Below are 17,873 nucleotides of genomic sequence, written 5' to 3'. Positions count from 1 at the left end.
AATACTCAACAAGGAAGCATCAGTTAAACGCTAACAGGTTTTGCAAAAAATCACCCGCCAATCTGACAAGTCTTATCAGATCACCTTTTAGTTGAGCTATATGATTTCACTATCGACATCTTCAGTACAAAGAAAAACGCACTATGCCCAGTTCAGATACTTTACTATGCTCGTTGGTGTTTCCAGTGACTCATGTAAATAACAAGTAGAATGTAAATATTCGTATACTTTACCTACGCAATCCCATAACCCATAAGATGCTAACACAAAACGAATAAAACAAAAACAACAAAGCAAACAAAAACAAATCTTAACGAAAATAAACGAATCATCCGTAGAATTGTTAAGTGATTTTTGTTTGTTTTTGTTGTTGAATTTTTCAATGATGGATGAAGATTATGGCAGTTTTGAGACAGTACTTGCCGGGCAGTTGTCGTAATCGGTGATCATTTTATGATCAAATAGTATCACACATTTTTATGCACACAAGAAAGCAAATTAAAACCGCTAAGACAGTTTTAAAATCTTTGAAGAGCTTTTTGATCATCTCTCATATAAATTAATATTATTTTTTGTTTTTGCTTTAATTAATTAAAGAGAGAAATATTATTGAAGTGATAATTATTTTATGACTAGAATGACTAGAAATATTGTTACAATGATGCTAAGTGCAGTGTTTGTGATAAGTTTTTTATTTGGAACTGGAGTTGAGGGTTTGTTTGAGTTTAAAACAGGTAAGATGTTTTCAAAAGTTTGCATTGTTTTTATAAGTTCCTTTGTCTGTTTTGACTGAAAGAAGACTTATCAATTAGGAAGATCTTAAGATCAACGAGAGATCGTGGGTTCAAATTGAAAACAAAAACAAAACCATGTGTAATTGTTTGTCGGCATTTTTTGAGCTTAGGAAGGCAGCTGTATTGTACATCAGGAATATAATATATGTACGTGACTGAATAAATTCAGGGAATTCATCAATCATGCCAAAATGTGGACATTGTAAACTCTACACGAGCCAGTTTTAAATCAGTGAATTGAAAATTGAACTTGCTCTTTAAATGCTTATCTGTTTTTTTTCTTTTAAATTGAACAAAAACAAACCTATTTATTTCTATTTCGATTTCTTTATGGGTGATAAGAACTTTAGACGATTCAGTAACGAAAACAATTCCCCTTAAAATGATGAAAAACCCTTAATTTTAAAATATGATAACAAAAAGTTAGATAGTCTAATTTTTCTTTAATACCTAATTGTCAAATCAAAAGTTCAGAAAAAGTCAAATTTCTTGTTAACTTATGATAACATTATTTTTTATTTAACCAGTGTTGGTTTGGCAATTGGAAGATATTATGTGACATGTCTGCCAATATTTGGAAGATCTTCAAATCATGTAAACAAGACTTAAGTCTTGTTTATCTATTCATTTTTTGAGATTGGAGCCACGGGCCTCTCATCGAGTTAAAATCAAAACAAAAAAAAAATTAGGCAAAAGCAAATATTGTGATGGTTCACTTGCCGTGAATTATTACAACTAACTTATTTTTAGGCAGTGCAGCGGTTAACAAAACTAACAGAACTGTTAAAGTATAAAAGACCCTTACGAAACCCAGCAAATTTGTACAAGAAAATTTTGAAATTTGTAGATTATAATTTATTATTATTATTATTATTATTAATCTTTATTTTTTCAAAGAAAAGATACAAACTTATAATTAAATAAAAGATATACAAGCATGGCTTATAAGCCGTCTGCCGGTAATTATAATTTGTGGCACAAAGGGTTTCGTCATTCCTCCACAATGTACATAGGTACTTATAGATACTTAACAAAAAATGTAGATTTGTGAACCTTTAATTATTTCTTGGTCTTTTAAACAAAGCTTATTTCAGGCAGCAAAACTTGAATGCAATATTGATATTGGATAAATTCTTAACATTAATCTTAGTTTGCATCGTGTTTGACCTTTTGGAGCTTCTGCCATTAAAAAAACGCGTTACTGTGTCATTATGTCGTGAAAGACTTGCCGGACAGAAGATTTGCAAGAACCTTTGTGATTGCAAGTCGTTGATATTGAGATATCTTGCATCCTCATTAATAGAACTAGTTCGGTTTTCCGTTTTTTGAACTTGAGGGCAGAAATTCAAAGCCCACCTTGGCTTTAGAGTTTTCGTAGCTGAGCTTCATCTAAAACTTAGTGCAATTGTTTATTGTTACATTGTTCTCTTACGTACAGTCTTCTTCACAAAATATATAGGATAAACGATCTAGATTTCATGTAGGTATGCATAAATCGAGCTGTGACGCTTTGAAAACACCTCATATGAATTTTTTCAGAATTTGCCTGCATCAATCGACATCATGGGTCATATGCATACAAAATTGTTCATGCGATATTATTTTGTATGCTAGTCTTACTAATGCTTAATTAAACGGTAAGTCACATGACGATATTTTTCGAACAGATCGCGCTTTTTTTTTTTTTAAACAGCTGTTTTTGGTTGACCTTCGCGAAGCTCATCACAGATTCGTGTGAAAGTAAGCCGCAGGTGACTAAACTGAGAATACCCATAGAAGAATCCTAGTCGACTTTAGGCGTGCGACGTATTGTTCGACTTAAATCGACTACTCTCAAAAATATTTCGATAAACTCTATGATTACTTGATCCTTGAATCATTTCAGACAACCTATAGTACCTAAAACTTCCAACAAAATTAAGGTTTTAGGTACACCGAACCCGGGATAAAAAAATGTATTGGACCAGTATCGTTTTCTTGCAAACGATCAATCAATAGATCAAAAATGATAAAAGAAAAAAAAAAAACATTTACAATTTTAAAAGTTCAAATGACATAATCTCCAATGCGTTTCGCTCAGATATGAAAGTTGACTCATAAGGTAAATGCTTAGGGTGGGTCAAAAAAATCGAAATTTTTTTTTTTGATTTGGTAATCCGAAAAATCGATTGCTAGACACCTCTAGAATATACACACCAAATATGAGCTCTTTATATTAATGGGAAGGTCCTCCGCTTTGCAATTTTCCATTTTTACATAAAGCTTCTACTAAAAAAAAATAATTTTTTTATTAATTGACTTTTTACCAAATATCTTTTCATATTCATGTACAAAAAAGGTCTTATACACTTTTTTCGTTGATCTAACCGTTTAATTAATATTTGAGGTCCAAAAATTAAGAAAATCTTTAAAAATTCGTTTTTTGTTCTAAATTTTGTAACAAATTGAAAAATTATAATCATCAAACGCGCAAGACATATTCTTGTAGGAAATAGATTGTTTCACAAAAAAGATCTTATTAACTTTTTTCATTAATCTAACCATTCTAAAGATATTCGACGTCAAATTAAAAAAAAAATATAAAAACATTTTTTACTTTTAAAAATTTTCTAATTCACTAAAAATTCATTATTTTCAAATTAACAAGATATATTCTTGTAGGGGCTTAAACATTCTATAAAAAATTCTTTGGAATCAAATTGATTGCTTTAACCGTTTAGAAGATATTCGAATTCAAACCAATGACCACTGATTTTAATAGTTTTCTTATGACCCGTATGTATTGCGATTTGGATACGAATATCTTCTAAACGGTTAAAGCAATCAATTTGATTCTAAGGAATTTTTTGTAGAACGTTTAAGTTCCTACAAGAATACGTCTTGGTAAATTGAAAATAATGAATTTTCAGTGAACTGGAAGATTTTTAAAAATATAAAATGTTTTTATAATTTTTTTTAGCTTTGACCTCGAATATCCTTAGAATGATTAGATTAATGAAAAAAGTTAACAACACCTTTTTTGTGGAGCAATCAATTTCCAACAAGAATATGTCTTGCGCGTTTGATTATTATAATTTTTCAATTTGTTACAAATTTAAGAACAAAAAACGAGTTTTTAAAGATTCCTCGATTTTTGGACCTCAAATATCTATTTAACGGTTAGATAAACGAAAAAAGTGTATAAGGCCTTTTTTGTAGAGCGTTCAATTTCCTATAAGAATATGAAAAGATATTTGGTAAAAAGTCAATTAATATTTTTTTTTAGTAGAAGCTTGATGTAAAAATGGAAAATTGCAAAGCGGAGGACCTTCCCATTAATATAAAGAGCTCATATTTGGTGTGTATATTCTAGAGGTGTCTAGCAATTGATTTTTCGGAGTACCAAATCAAAAAAAAAATTTCGATTTTTTTGACCCACCCTAGTAAATGCTATCATACCAAAATTTTGCGTCTTATTAAGGGTATGACAGCATCTAACTGATGAGCTCACTGTCATTTGTCATATCTAGGCGAAAAGCATTGGAGTTAAGGTCATTTGAACTTTTAAAATTGACATAATGTCCATGATGATGGTTTTAAAAAGCGATGTTCTTTATGCTAGGGATATGATCATCTAAAGTCGCTCATTATACATTCATTCATTTGGTATTAAATCTATTAATTTGCTAACTTCTATAAATTTTTCCCAAATGTTTTAAGTACTTAACAGTTTCACCTTTTTAAATATTTTTCAATTTTATTAAGTCACCCAGTAAATGTTACGCTTGCAAGCAACCCAAACCCCGGGTTGCATATAATTTAACTATATTTGCATTATTCCTAAATACCAGTACGTGATTGAAAACAAACATAATTGAAACACACATTTGGCCTGCCCACCCATTAAGGTCATGTTATTAGGTATATAGTGAGCTCTATAGAGCTATAACCACGTGCCAAGATAGTGACTAAAATCTTAAACAAGTTTACATTATTTAATTTAAATGCAAGTGTTATAACTATACCTACTACACTACATACATAACTTGAATATCTGAATCATCAAAGAAAGAAAAACAAACAAACCATCAACTGTCACATTTTTTGATAAATTACTTTGAATAGTTTGAGTTGAAAGTTGGAACAAGTTCAATTTATAGGTTGTTACCCTTTGGAGATGGAAATGAATCTTTCACTTTGTTCAAAGATTTACATTGAAATGCAAACCAATTGGTCAAAATTTTAAAAAGTGAAATCTTTCTTTGTTACTTAATAAGCAGTTTTGACTTGTGATTTATCTCGTTGTGATTTTTACAAAGAATATTCTGAACCGTCTAATTTTCTTTGTTGAAATACAGTAGAGGTTCATAATAAAGTGTCAAAACAGAATTTAACGGATACCTACATAAATATATTAGCGGTATGCTGTTTGCATTTAAGTATTTTTGGAGGATTTGAAAAGTATTTTCAGACCGTCCATTTTATCGAAGTATTAAGAAAGTTATTAAACTTTTAGGGCGAAATTGGTAAGACTTATTTAAATTTGTTTTTTAAATAAAGCAAAAGTCTAAACAATAAATTGTCTAAAAAATAAATTCTTTTGATTCATTTATATTGCCACTACTGTGCGTGTACTTCAATAAAATTGGTCCACTTATTTTGAGGAATTTTCCATAAAAATATTCTCAGCATGATCTTGCTCATATGAGCCCACTTTACAATTAATAAATTGAAGTGTTTGTTGCAAATAAGTTAAATATTTAAATTTTGATTGGATTAACAAGTTTCAAAGAAAATCCGTTGAAAAAGATTTTTGTATGGTAGGTTAGGTCGGGTATGAATTTTATGTAGATAGTTTTTGGTGGTGTGTTTGAACTGGCAGTTTATTATTTCAGTTACTTTATAGATAGTGTAGGAAAAGATTAAAAGAATTTTAAGGTATACGTAACTTTTACCAATGCTTTCAATGCAATGTTCGATTAATGCATATCATTTGTTAAAATGAAATCAAACTGCGTCAAATTTTGGATAGTTCTATCGAAACTAAATTTGCTTTCGTGATGAGTTTCTTAAGAACTTAGAGGCATTTAAAGTTTGTCTTCGTAAAAGGAGCGAACATTTTACACTGAAAGAAAAAACAACTTAAAGTCAACGAAAACACTTTGATTTAATTATTTTTCGAAATGATTTCGAAGATGATTCTTTTAAATCAAAGTTTAACAACGTTAATTTTAAGTGGTCTATCAAAAATAAGCAAGGGCTAGTTTTTTACTGCAGAGGTGATCCTTAACCTGGACTAGTTAACCCTGCACAACAAATTAATAGAGTTAACTCAGTTCCAGTTTTTCATTGCAGGATTAACATATCTTTGAGTTGTCAAAAAATTATGCATATCGATGTGCGCAACCTATCTGAAATGACAATTTTTACTATGGATTGGCATAGTTTCGTCGGAAAATCACAAGTCACCTAGCTAAAGTCACGTGATTCATATCATTCAAATCACGAATTTCTTTGATCAAATTATATATTAGCTTATGTTTTTTTTTTTTTGCAAAATCAGTTGCGACGGTAAAATTGCAGGAATCACCCGAAAAATCACAGTACGCTCAAAATCACGAATGTTCGCATCACAGTCTTTTTCACAAACTTTTGCGGTAAAATCAAGAGTTGCCTCCCTAAAAATACTGGTTATCACCGCATTTTAAAGCGTGCATGTTGAAATTCTGAGTGCAAATCTGTTTACCCTTTTACTCCAGTCAAAGCGTCATTTGACCTTGCGCTGAGAGGCACTGTCTGTTTTTATTTCATGGATCGATAGGGGTATATTTTAAAGGCTTAAACCCAATTTCTCACCACCTGATCATTCTTTTTAGCGGAGTTATTCACAAAAATGCATTTTTTGGGATATTTTACTTCTAAGCTAATATCTTTGCTCCAGATTGTCGTAGACCAAAAACTAAACATACATTCTCTTCCTTATAATATTTTCTATCGTTGTATGTAATTTCATTGTATTTGAGTGAGTAAATATAAAATGGCAGCCATTTAAAGTCAAATTCTTGTTGTTAAAAAAGACATTTTTGTCATTATTTCGAAAAAAGCTTATATCATGATTGACATTTTTCTAACCAATTTTGTAGCCCTGTTCATGTCCTGCATTTTAAAGAAAAAATGAGCTCTTTATCACCAAAGATGGCTGAGCTATTGATAAATGAACGCATGCAAAACCGGTGCGAAAACACCCAAAAATATCCTTTTTTGGGAATAACTCGACTTCAGAATGTCCTACGGCAAAAAATAAAGGAATGAATTGTTCGTTATAACATTTTCTATCAATTTAGTGCACAATCTTTTTGTTGAAACAAATAAAAAATAAGTAATATTAAATCAAAGTCGTTTTTTTGTTTAGCAAACTATTGCCTTATTATTTTGCAAACGGTGCAAGTATTATCTATTAAAATAAAATATTATTGTAGTCCTTTAAATTATCTACAATTTAAAAAAAAAATTAGCTCTCTACAGCCCACACGAGCCGAGAAATTAATTTTTTAAAAAAGGTCCAAATGACCAACGAAAAACATAAGACAAATTCTCTTATAACAAGAAAAAATGAAAACAACCCCTCTCACTGAGAACTAGTATTCGAATCATAAACAAGGGAAATTTTTTTGAATTTTCGTACGGATTAATGCTTTCTTAAAATTATAATAACTCGGCTCCCGTGGGTCGTAGAAAGCTAAATTTTTTTTTGAATTGTAGATAATTTAAAGGACTACAATAATATTTTATTTTCTTAGCCAATACTAGCACCGTTTGCAAAATAATAAGGCAAGAGTTTGCTAAACAAAAAAATGACTTTGACTTAATATTACTTATTTTTTATTTGTTTCAACAAAAAGAATGTGCATTAAATTGATAGAAAATGTTGTAACGAACAATTCATTCCTTTATTTTTTGCCGTAGGACATTCTGAAGTCGAGTTATTCCCAAAAAACGATATTTTTGGGTGTTTTCGCACCGGTTTTGCATGCGTTCATTTATCAATAGCTCAGCCATCTTTGGTGATAAAGAGCTCATTTTTTCTTTAAAATGCAGGACATGAACAGGGCTACAAAATAGGCCAGAAAAATGTCAATCATGATATAAGCTTTTTTCGAAATAATGACAAAAATGTGTTTTTTAACAACAAGAATTTGACTTTAAATGGCTGCCATTTTATATTTACTCACTCAAATACAATGAAATTACATACAACGATAGAAAATATTATAAGGAAGAGAATGTATGTTTATTTTTTGGTCTACGACAATCTGGAGCAAAGATATTAGCTTAGAAGTAAAATATCCCAAAAAATGCATTTTTGTGAATAACTCCGCTAAAAAGAATGATCAGGTGGTGAGAAATTGGGTTTAAGCCTTTTAAATATACCCCTATCGATCCATGAAATAAAAACTGACAGTGCCTCTCTGCGCAAGGTGAGGCCCTTTTTTACGACGCTTTGACTGGAGTATTTGCTCCTAAAGTAAATTTTATTTCTTATTTTTTCACAAGGAATATGAAAAACCTTGATATTTCCTACCAGAAGAAAAATAACTATTATTATTGTAGAAATAACATTTTTTTAGTAAACTTTTGAGCTGATACTACAAAAGTCAAAATGCATTTTTCAGCAAAAAAAAAATGCTAAACCATGTGATTCACAATAAGGGTTATAATTAAATAAGTATCTATTAAAATTGTAAAAGCAGTACTGAGGCAGTTTGTGATAATTATCGGCAAGCTGTGATATTTATTAAAGAAACCCGTGGTACATTCAGCAATACATGATATATTTAAGGTCAACCTGTGATATTAATCGGAACAACCCATGATGCATACCAGGCAACCCGTTATATTAACTCTTGTAATTTGTGATACTAACCAGAGAAATCCTTAATATATAGTAGGTATAAAAAGGCACACCGTGACACTGACCGTGGCAACGCATGATGGTTATCGGGCTAACCGGATAAATTAGCAAAACTTTCAAGAGCATCTACCTATGACATATACGGGAGGGTTCTGTGTTTATGATTATGGAGATCCAGTTCTTTAAACTATAAACAAAGCTCAAAATCCCAGTTCCTAAACATCAAAGCTTGGTGAAAAAATAGTTTTTACCTTTTCTTTAATAGAGTTCTAGCGCACTAACTAAAACAACCATGTGTCGCCTTTGATCTAATTACATTAAATTCAAAAGTTTTCAGAAATTTAAAAAACTTAAATGAAGATGTGCGTTTCTAGTGGAGTAACTAAAGCTCAAAAAATGGCAATATTAGGGAAACCGGCCGAACAGCTTAGATTTTGATGATCTTTTTTTTCCAAACGTAGGTAATTAAAAATACTTTAAAGTCTATAGATTAAAAATTGCCGGTGTTGCCGTTTTGATTTTTTAAATTTAATTGAAGATTTTTGTGAACAAAAAAATTGCAAAAAATGCAAAAATTTTGCTTAAATTTCATAAATTAAATGATGCCAAAAGATTGTCTAGGAAATTCAAGGAACAAAAGTATATGGGGGTGAGGGACAATCTTCCATCGTTCAAGCGATAGATGCAATTATCTTACGCATCAACACAACGGCAATACCTACAACATTTAAATATACATTTTTAAAAATCTAGAAGCTTATTCATATTTGTAAAATTAAAATTAAGTTAATTGAATAAAGGGCTTTGAAAGAATGGTAATTGAACTCAGATTTGAAAAAAAAAAAAAAATATTATCAAAATTTTAAAATGTCGATTTTAAAACTTTTTTCGTATTATAAAATGCATTTATTTTCAAATTTTTTTGGCCACATTTATTATGATTTGAAATTATAAAAGGAAATGTCAAAATGTATTACGGTTTATGAAAAAAATTAAAAAGTATTTTATTTTCGAAAAAAATTTTTTTTAATAGTAGTTTTGAAAAAAATTTAACTTATTTTTTTTTAAAGTTCAACATTTAAATATAAAGTTATTTTTTATTCATTCAATACCCTTATTGTTGAAAGTTAAATAGCAAAAGCTTAAAGTTCTTATTTGCCAAAGTCTTTGAGAAATTCAATTATTTCAATGCAAAAATTCAGTTTTTATCAAGAAAATCCGATGAAATTGAAGTAATTTTTATATTTTTTTTCAAAACTGTAATATATATTACCTTTTCCTCTTCGGAATTCAACTGATAATATTTATGGCCAAAACATTTTTTTTAAATCAATTCATATTTTACTACGAAAAAGTAAAAAAAAAGCCATTTTAAATTTTTTAATAATATTTTTTTTTCCAAAATTTTGAGTTGAGGACTATTGTTTCAAAAACTCTTGATTAAATTTAGTGGATTTAAATTTTACAGATAGAAATGAGATTCTGGCTTTTTAAAAACGTCTCTGTAAATATTGTAGGTGTTGCCGTTGTGTTCAAAATATTTTTGGAGAATCTTTTGCTATCATTTGTTTTATGAAATTTAAGCAAAAAAAAAATTTAATTTTAATTATAAAAAACAATACGGCAACATCGGCAATTTTTAATCTATAGACTTTAAAATATTTTTAATTACTTACGCTTGAAAAAAAATCGTCAAAATCAGAGCTGTTCGGCCGGGTTCTCTAATAATTTGCTTTAGTTACTCTACTATTCACCATTTATAAACATTATATTAAGCTGACCTATTCTTCTCTTTCATCACTTTGCAGAGCCTGTGCATCCATCACGAGCAGAACTTCGAACCTTGAGAGCGATTTCAAAAGCTAATTATGATTTGGCTGTGGAGATGGGTGTTAACTCAATTGACAACCTTCAAAAGTAAGAACACATTTTTACTTTACACCAACAATTTTCTTATTTTTATTGAACCTTTTAAAGCTTGGAAAACAATTTATCAAGTCGAGGCATCAATGTCCAAAATGGAAGTATTTCACACAAGCAACTAATTGAAACACATCCCGATGAAAAAGCCCAACAAACAAATAGTCTGGCGAGAAAAATTCTCAAATCCAGTCTTTACATTTACAATACCGAATGCATTCAAAAGGGTGTTAGTCGGGAATCATGTGCTCAGTTTCTTTCAACGAAATCAATTCCAGAAGGAACTAAAGGCCTAATGGATGAGTGCCTTGATTTTTTCTCAACTCACAAAGATGGTAATAATGTATTCCGAAGATTGTTACCAAGTAATTATAAAGATGGATTCTATCAGGTAAACCAACAAAACACTGATATGCCATTATTTTATGCCAAGAATAGTCTAATTGAATTCTTTTCTTTATCTTTTTTTGTTTTGATCTTCTTTAAAGATGGAAGATAAACTACCATCCCCAAGGGAAATCAGTAACTCAGCCTTACATGGAACTGTTGCCAGTAGCAATGATGGAAATAACCACGAAGATAGCCACAGCAAGAATTTAGCTCTAGTCCAATGGACTCAATTTATTGAGCATGATCTCAGTAAACCAGTGGCATCTTCATCACGTAAGTAGAATTCTCTGACATAATAAATGTTTAGGTATCAATAAACAAAACAAAAAATTTTATAATAACACTCATTTACTGCAGAAGATGGACAGCAAATTGAATGCTGCGATGCAGATAATTATGCTCACATACCCAGGAACTTGCATCCGGATTGTGCACCTCTGATTGGAGTTAATCTATTCAGCAAATATGGCAAAGAGACTTGTTTAAATTATGTTCGTAGTGCGTTGTCAATTGAAAAATGCACTTTTGGACCGGCACAGCAGGTAAGTCATAGAGTATAGTAGTCAGTCTATGATGTGTGGTGTAATGCAAGATAGCTTAGATTAACTTAAAGATTAGTATCGTAAGTAGCTAACTTAGTTAAGTTGAATAGACATTTAGGACGATTTAACTAAAGTTATTTATACAGGAAAGCCAGATGAAATTGATTTAAAAAAAAAATATTAGTTTAGTGGCTGATTACTGTATTAGGAAATTTTTTTTCAACTCTTTTGGAAATTGATTTTAGTAATTTCAAAACTTGATACAGTTTGAGTGAAAATGAATAACTTGATTTCAAGACCTTGCATCCCATAACTTATGCTGAAAATATTTTAATATACTATACGCTTCTTATCTTGCAATTGTAATTTTAACATGGAAAATATGACGTTTTTATAATAAGTGGCAACTATAAATTATAATGAATGGTCATAAAATCAAAAGGAATACTATCAAAAAATGATTTTTCTTTTAGGAATATAATGCCGATTACTTTTAATTCAAATAGCATCGCCAATTGTAGATTTTAGGTTAAAGAGTTGGACAGTTATAGCTGCCCATATTGACTTTTTTGGTAGGAAAAATCATAACTCTTAAACGAGTAAAAAATGTCGTTAAATATTTGTTATCTTAAAGGAAACTTCCAAGGGTATTCAAATATAGTGAGTTTTAAAAACAAAATTTAACAGGGTGCTTTCAATTTTTATTTTGAAATAAGAATTCATTCTAAAATTGATTTGCATTTCACAAAAGTCAATAAATCACTTTAAAAGTAACTAAGACCCGTTTGCTGAATCGAAACTTAAGCATATAAGTTCAATATAAATTTTTATATGACAGTTTATGCAGAGGAAAAAGTAGAGAATAAGAGTTTATGTTCTACATAAATTTTATTTAAGTTTCGATTCAGCCAATGGCCCTAAGAGTATTTCAAAAGCTGATTCAGATGAAAGAAATGGGGTTGAATTGAAATGAAAGTAAAACATTACTTATGATTCAAACCGTAGGAAAATGATATTGACAAGTTTTGTTTTTAGTCTATTGAGGCCCATTTGCTTATACGATACTTAAGCACGATACGATACTTAATCACTAAGTTCCACATAACGGTTTGCACGAAATTCAATCTTCTTCATAAATCCTTCTAAGTTGCACATAACTTAGGGGGAAGAAATAGGGGAACATAAGCAGTTTATGTTTCACTTAAGTACTTTTTATTTGAGAAATAAAGACGAAATTGCGCTTGAGAAAAGATTTAGGTGTTAAAAAAAGCAACAATTATCAAATCATTGACAATAACTTGCATTCATAAATATTTACCATCAGTAGATTACAAAATTTAACGCACCATTTTTTTCGACACTGTACACTATTTTTCTGTAGTATTTCTATTTTATTTCGACACATTCATAATACAAACAATCCTTCATATTAATCAATTTTATTTGTTGATAAAAACCACATATTTATTGTCACTTTCACTAGATTTTTGCATTTTATTAGTTAAAATTGCTCAAAAAAATACGAAAAAAATGACTTTTCTCTTGATTTGACATTTAAATTTGAAACTTTCAGCGATTTATCTCATGAAAGTTATTCATTGCTAGGTTGAACATAAATATTTTTAAGCAACTTTGAATAAACTAAGTAAAACATAAAAGCTATGTTCGACTTAGCTATGATTCAGATTTATGATCCGTATGAGCAAATGGGCCTGAATAGACTCTTTCTAATGTGAAAAATTCGTTATAGAGTTTTTATTACTGAATATGATCCTTGACATAAAAGTATGCTTTAGCATGAAATGTCCATTGGTGCATTTCTAGAAAACGGCAGTTTTTTTTTTTTTAATATAACTCTAAAACAAAGCCTAGTTTTAAAATAGTTCAAAGACTTTTGTCATAGAATATTAAGGTCCATTTTCTTCACTCGGAGTTGAACAAAACTTGAGAATTTTTATATTAAAAATTCTCAAGTTATGTTCAACTCCGAGTGAAGAAAATGGACCTAAATTTTCTATTTAAATTAGTTGGTTAAAAAGTTTAAAAAAAATTCTAACCTGAAATGCAAAACAAATTTAACTGAGTATTTAATTTGTTTTTAATGCAAAACCTCCAAGATTTGAGTGGATGGTAAATCCTTTGATAATATACCTACATATTTTCATATACCTAAAGAAATATAGATTTTAAAAAATAAGCATTTTTTCTTCATTTTTAAATATATTGGTTTAAAGCAACATTTTACAATGCGATAAAAGGGTAATAATCAGTAAGTTCTGGTCCTTTAAAGTAAACTTAACTTTAGGTATTGAATAAATATAAACTAAATAATGACAAACACAAAATTTTAACTGCATCCTTATGGCTTTGTGTCCAATTTTGTGTATGGTTTACTTTTATAAATACTCAGCCTTAAATAACAGTTATTGCCAAATCAAAAATGAAAGAAAAGTTTCTCTTGAAAAACGTCTAAAAGTATCTCTTTCGTCGAAAATGTTTCGATGCACTTTTTAGGTTCTTGGTCCTCATTGCAAATGAAACGTTCATGCCGAATTTTATCACTGTACCATCATTGGAAGTGGGGTTTCTGAAAATATGTACCTGTTGCACTGAAAATAGTACCTTCATTAAAATGACTTTTTTAATCATTTTGAGTAGTAGTACAAATAAGCTTGTTTTCGCATTTAAATGACCTCGCAAGAACAATTAGTTTTAAAGTCTTAGCTCAATCTAAAATTGCATTATTAGCCCTGTACCTTTGGGAGGTGGCAAAGTACTACTAGTAGTTTACTAGCGATTTTCAACTAGGTAATTAGGTAAAAAGGAAAATTAAGATTTTGTTAAAGACTTCTTTTTATTTTGTGTTAAAAAAAAAAAATCGAAAAAAAGCAAAAAAAAAAAATCCAAAACTGAAGCATACATTTTCAATAGTTTGCTTGAATCTTTGAACTGCAAGAGCAAGTACGTGTGAAACAATGGGGATAATGATCGACTTCCAACAGAATGGCGACCACAAACATATTGCTAATTATCTTAGGATGTTTTTGGTTTAAGGAGTGTCTCACTTGCTTGTAGCACCAATGTAGATCTCAATTGAAAATCTGAGCTGTAAATCCTAATTTTTTTGGATTGACAAGAATAAGAATTATCCAATATCTTCAATAGCTATTTATTATTTTACACTACAGGAATTAACATCGTTGCTACTCACTTTGCTGAATATATGTTTTTTTGTATATGTTCACGATTGTATAAGTAGATTCTGATAAGGTTTCAATAACGGTTTAATCAATCTTTTCTTTTAAGCTGTTTTTCCCCCTGGTTTTACTCAATTGCCTTTTAGTATTTAAGTTATAATACCTACTTCTTATTTTTTACTTCTACTTTTTAAAATAAGTAAAGCTAAAATTGAAATATTATTTGAAATCGACTTATGCTAACATCGACATGAATGGTGTTTTGGGAAATACAGGCTAGCGCATTTGTCTTATAAGAAAAACCTTTGATAAAAACATTTGATGAATTGTGACGAAGCAATTACCTTTTTTATGTGCGAAAAATAATAAAAAATAAATAAAAATATATAAAAAAAAAATCCATAAAAGGAAATGATACGTATACGCCCCAGTGTACCAATATCAGCATCATAAAAACCTAATAAACCTTCTATGTCAACGGTTTTTTTATATTTCATATTATGAATTAGACCAAAATGCTCCCTGTAGACCAAGCAACCGTTTAAAAGTAATCACTTGAGCAATATATCACGAAGAATTAGTCTAGACTGCACAATTCTTTTTATTTTATTAGTCAATAAGCGCCTTTTGAGACTTTCTTAAATAAATCGACTTTGTCAATAAATCCACCATCATCACAGATTAGAAGAAAAAAAAAGATTATTTAATTGCCTCAAAAAAAAAAACTATAAATTATGTGAATATGAAACACAAAAAAATGACAAATAAAGTTCCACATTGCACAAAACATTAAATCACATAATAATTTTTTATATTACTTTTTACAGTTGAATCAAGCAACTGGATATTTGGATCTGTCCCAATTGTATGGCTTCACAAGGAGATCCCAAAGTAGCATGAGAACTTTCAGCAATGGCAAACTCAAGTCATCCAACGGAGGCCTTCTGCCACTCGCCGAGGGCGACAAACGCAACCTATATTGTGCACTAAAATCTGACGCGAATGAGACTTGTTTTATGGCAGGTAATAAGACTACCTTTTAATTACAGTTATTTCGAGTATTTCCTTTCTAAGAGCTAATTGCTTTGCTTTAGGTGACACTCGTGTAAACAGCAATCCTTACTCGATTATCTTGTATACCATATTTTTGCGCTCTCATAATCAATTCGCCGAGGAAATAAAGACACGCAATCCGGACTGGACAGATGAAACTATGTTCAGAGCTGCCAAGAAGCTCAATGTGCAACTTTATAGGGAAATCGTGTTTGAAGAGTGGCTGCCAGTTGTATTGGGTCAGAAGATTAGTGCAAGTATAAATGCCGAACCGATTTTGAGGAGAGCAAATAATTTGAGGGACTTGGAAGTGTCTAATGAGTTTGCAGTGGCTGCTATAAGGTTTTACTTTTCAATGATGCCAAATGTTTTGCAGAGAATGCCATCGCCAATGAATAATGAGATTAATTCGGAGGATGCTATGAGGTAAGTGTGATGATATAATTAATTTTGAGTGAATTAGGTAATAATTTTTTGATTGATGGTTTGATTTTGCAGTAAATTATCAGCTTCGGCGTTGTTTGAATTGATGGAAGCGTCATTTAGATCAGAAGCTCTCGATCAGCCAAGTAAATTGAATGAGTTTTTAGCTTCGTTGCTGAATCAAAGGGCATTGAGAATGGATGCAACTTATGCTGGTGATGTAAGTATCAATAATGGTAAACAATATTCTTTTGGCATATTTTAGATGGTACATTTAAAAATTAACACTGCTTTATTTCGCAATTTACTTATTACAACACATATAACAATAAGGTGCTTCACCAACGAATATTTGTATCTAGGAAAAAAGTTTAATTTAATCTTAATATTTGGAGTTACCAAAGTAAAGTCGAAAAAATTTTAAAACGTTAAAAATAGTAGGCTAAAAAGTTAAGAAAGTGGATGAATTTTAATGATTTTGTCTTAAATGTCAAAATTATTGTTAAATAACTGAAGTTCAATAGGAAAATGGAAAATAGTTTATATAGAATAATACATAAACATTATAATAATAGAAACAATGATTCTTTTAACAAGAAATAAAAAAAATGATTACGGATCACTGTGGTGTATGAGTAATATTTTTTTTCGCAATACTTTACAATTTATATCACTGACCAAAATAATCTAACCATTGAATTTCGTAAGATAATTTTCGAATCTTTCAAGTGATTTTCATAATTATTGTTCGTTCAAAATAATACGTGTAAGGTGTTCAAATCGAGAATTGAATATTTTATTTTCTAAAGTTGTATTTGGACGATGCAATAATTGTTGTACCGATATTATAACAACCAAACAATGATTCTTTGGTGTGGTCTGGTTGTTAGCTTGTGACAGTTGTATTGATATTGCACGGTCAAACGAGTTTCATCACTAACTTCCGATAGGTAACTTGGTTTTTTTTAGAAAGTTTTTCCGTTTTTAAGCAAGCTACAATCTTTGAATGAATCTAAATGACTTGAAACAGAAGAGTCATTCGATTTAACTTTAAAAAAATCTGATTTTAAAAGTAATATCTTCAGCTTGCCAAAAATAACAAGAAAATTATAGCTGTTTCTTAATTCAATTTCTTAATGCAATTTAATTTTTTTTCGCATTCTGTGGTAACTCAAAGAACGTCATTTTTGAATTTTTACAAGAAATCGGGTTTAAGTAATGAACACCATTAAAAAAATTCCATGTATACCATAATACAACGAATTAATTTTTAAAACACAGTTTTAAATGAATTTGATTTTCAAATAAAGTATGTCATTTTATATCTTGTTTAAGAAGAAATTTTTAGAAAAAAAAATCCTTAACTCCAGCTAAACAAAAAAAAATTTAATACTGTATGCATAATGTTCTTATAATTTTTCCCAGAAAACGTTGGTATGACATTTTTAAGAATAGATATATACACTTAGGAGCAAAAAAACGGAATCAAATAAATTCTTATATTAAAAACAAAAATTCCAATGGTAAAATATTTTTTCTTTAAAGTCTCATGGTCTCATTTTAAAGCTTGAATTTCTTACTTTGAATTGTTGGGGAAAATATAAAAATGCATACGATAGTATTAGCGCTATCTTCCAATAAATTGCACTTAATTTTTTTTTTA

General features: G+C 29.7%; 1 protein-coding gene across 1 annotated transcript in view; it reads left to right on the top strand.

Moving 5' to 3' along the window:
• Window positions 1-408: 408 nt before the first annotated feature.
• Window positions 409-17,873, top strand: part of LOC129914221 (peroxidase) — a 28,760-nt gene continuing 11,295 nt past the window's right edge. The window contains exons 1-8 of the mRNA XM_055993363.1: window positions 409-734; window positions 10,494-10,602; window positions 10,663-10,996; window positions 11,094-11,268; window positions 11,353-11,537; window positions 15,562-15,757; window positions 15,829-16,213; window positions 16,286-16,430. Of these exons, the coding sequence (XP_055849338.1) occupies window positions 629-734; window positions 10,494-10,602; window positions 10,663-10,996; window positions 11,094-11,268; window positions 11,353-11,537; window positions 15,562-15,757; window positions 15,829-16,213; window positions 16,286-16,430 (1,635 nt within the window). The 5' untranslated portion in view covers window positions 409-628. The remainder of the gene's footprint in view (window positions 735-10,493; window positions 10,603-10,662; window positions 10,997-11,093; window positions 11,269-11,352; window positions 11,538-15,561; window positions 15,758-15,828; window positions 16,214-16,285; window positions 16,431-17,873) is intronic.

Source organism: Episyrphus balteatus, chromosome 3, assembly GCF_945859705.1.
Source record: "Episyrphus balteatus chromosome 3, idEpiBalt1.1, whole genome shotgun sequence".
Taxonomy (NCBI): Eukaryota; Metazoa; Arthropoda; class Insecta; order Diptera; family Syrphidae; genus Episyrphus; species Episyrphus balteatus.
The sequence above is the reverse complement of the archived record's forward strand: the minus strand, read 5'-3'. Positions and strand labels throughout refer to the sequence as shown.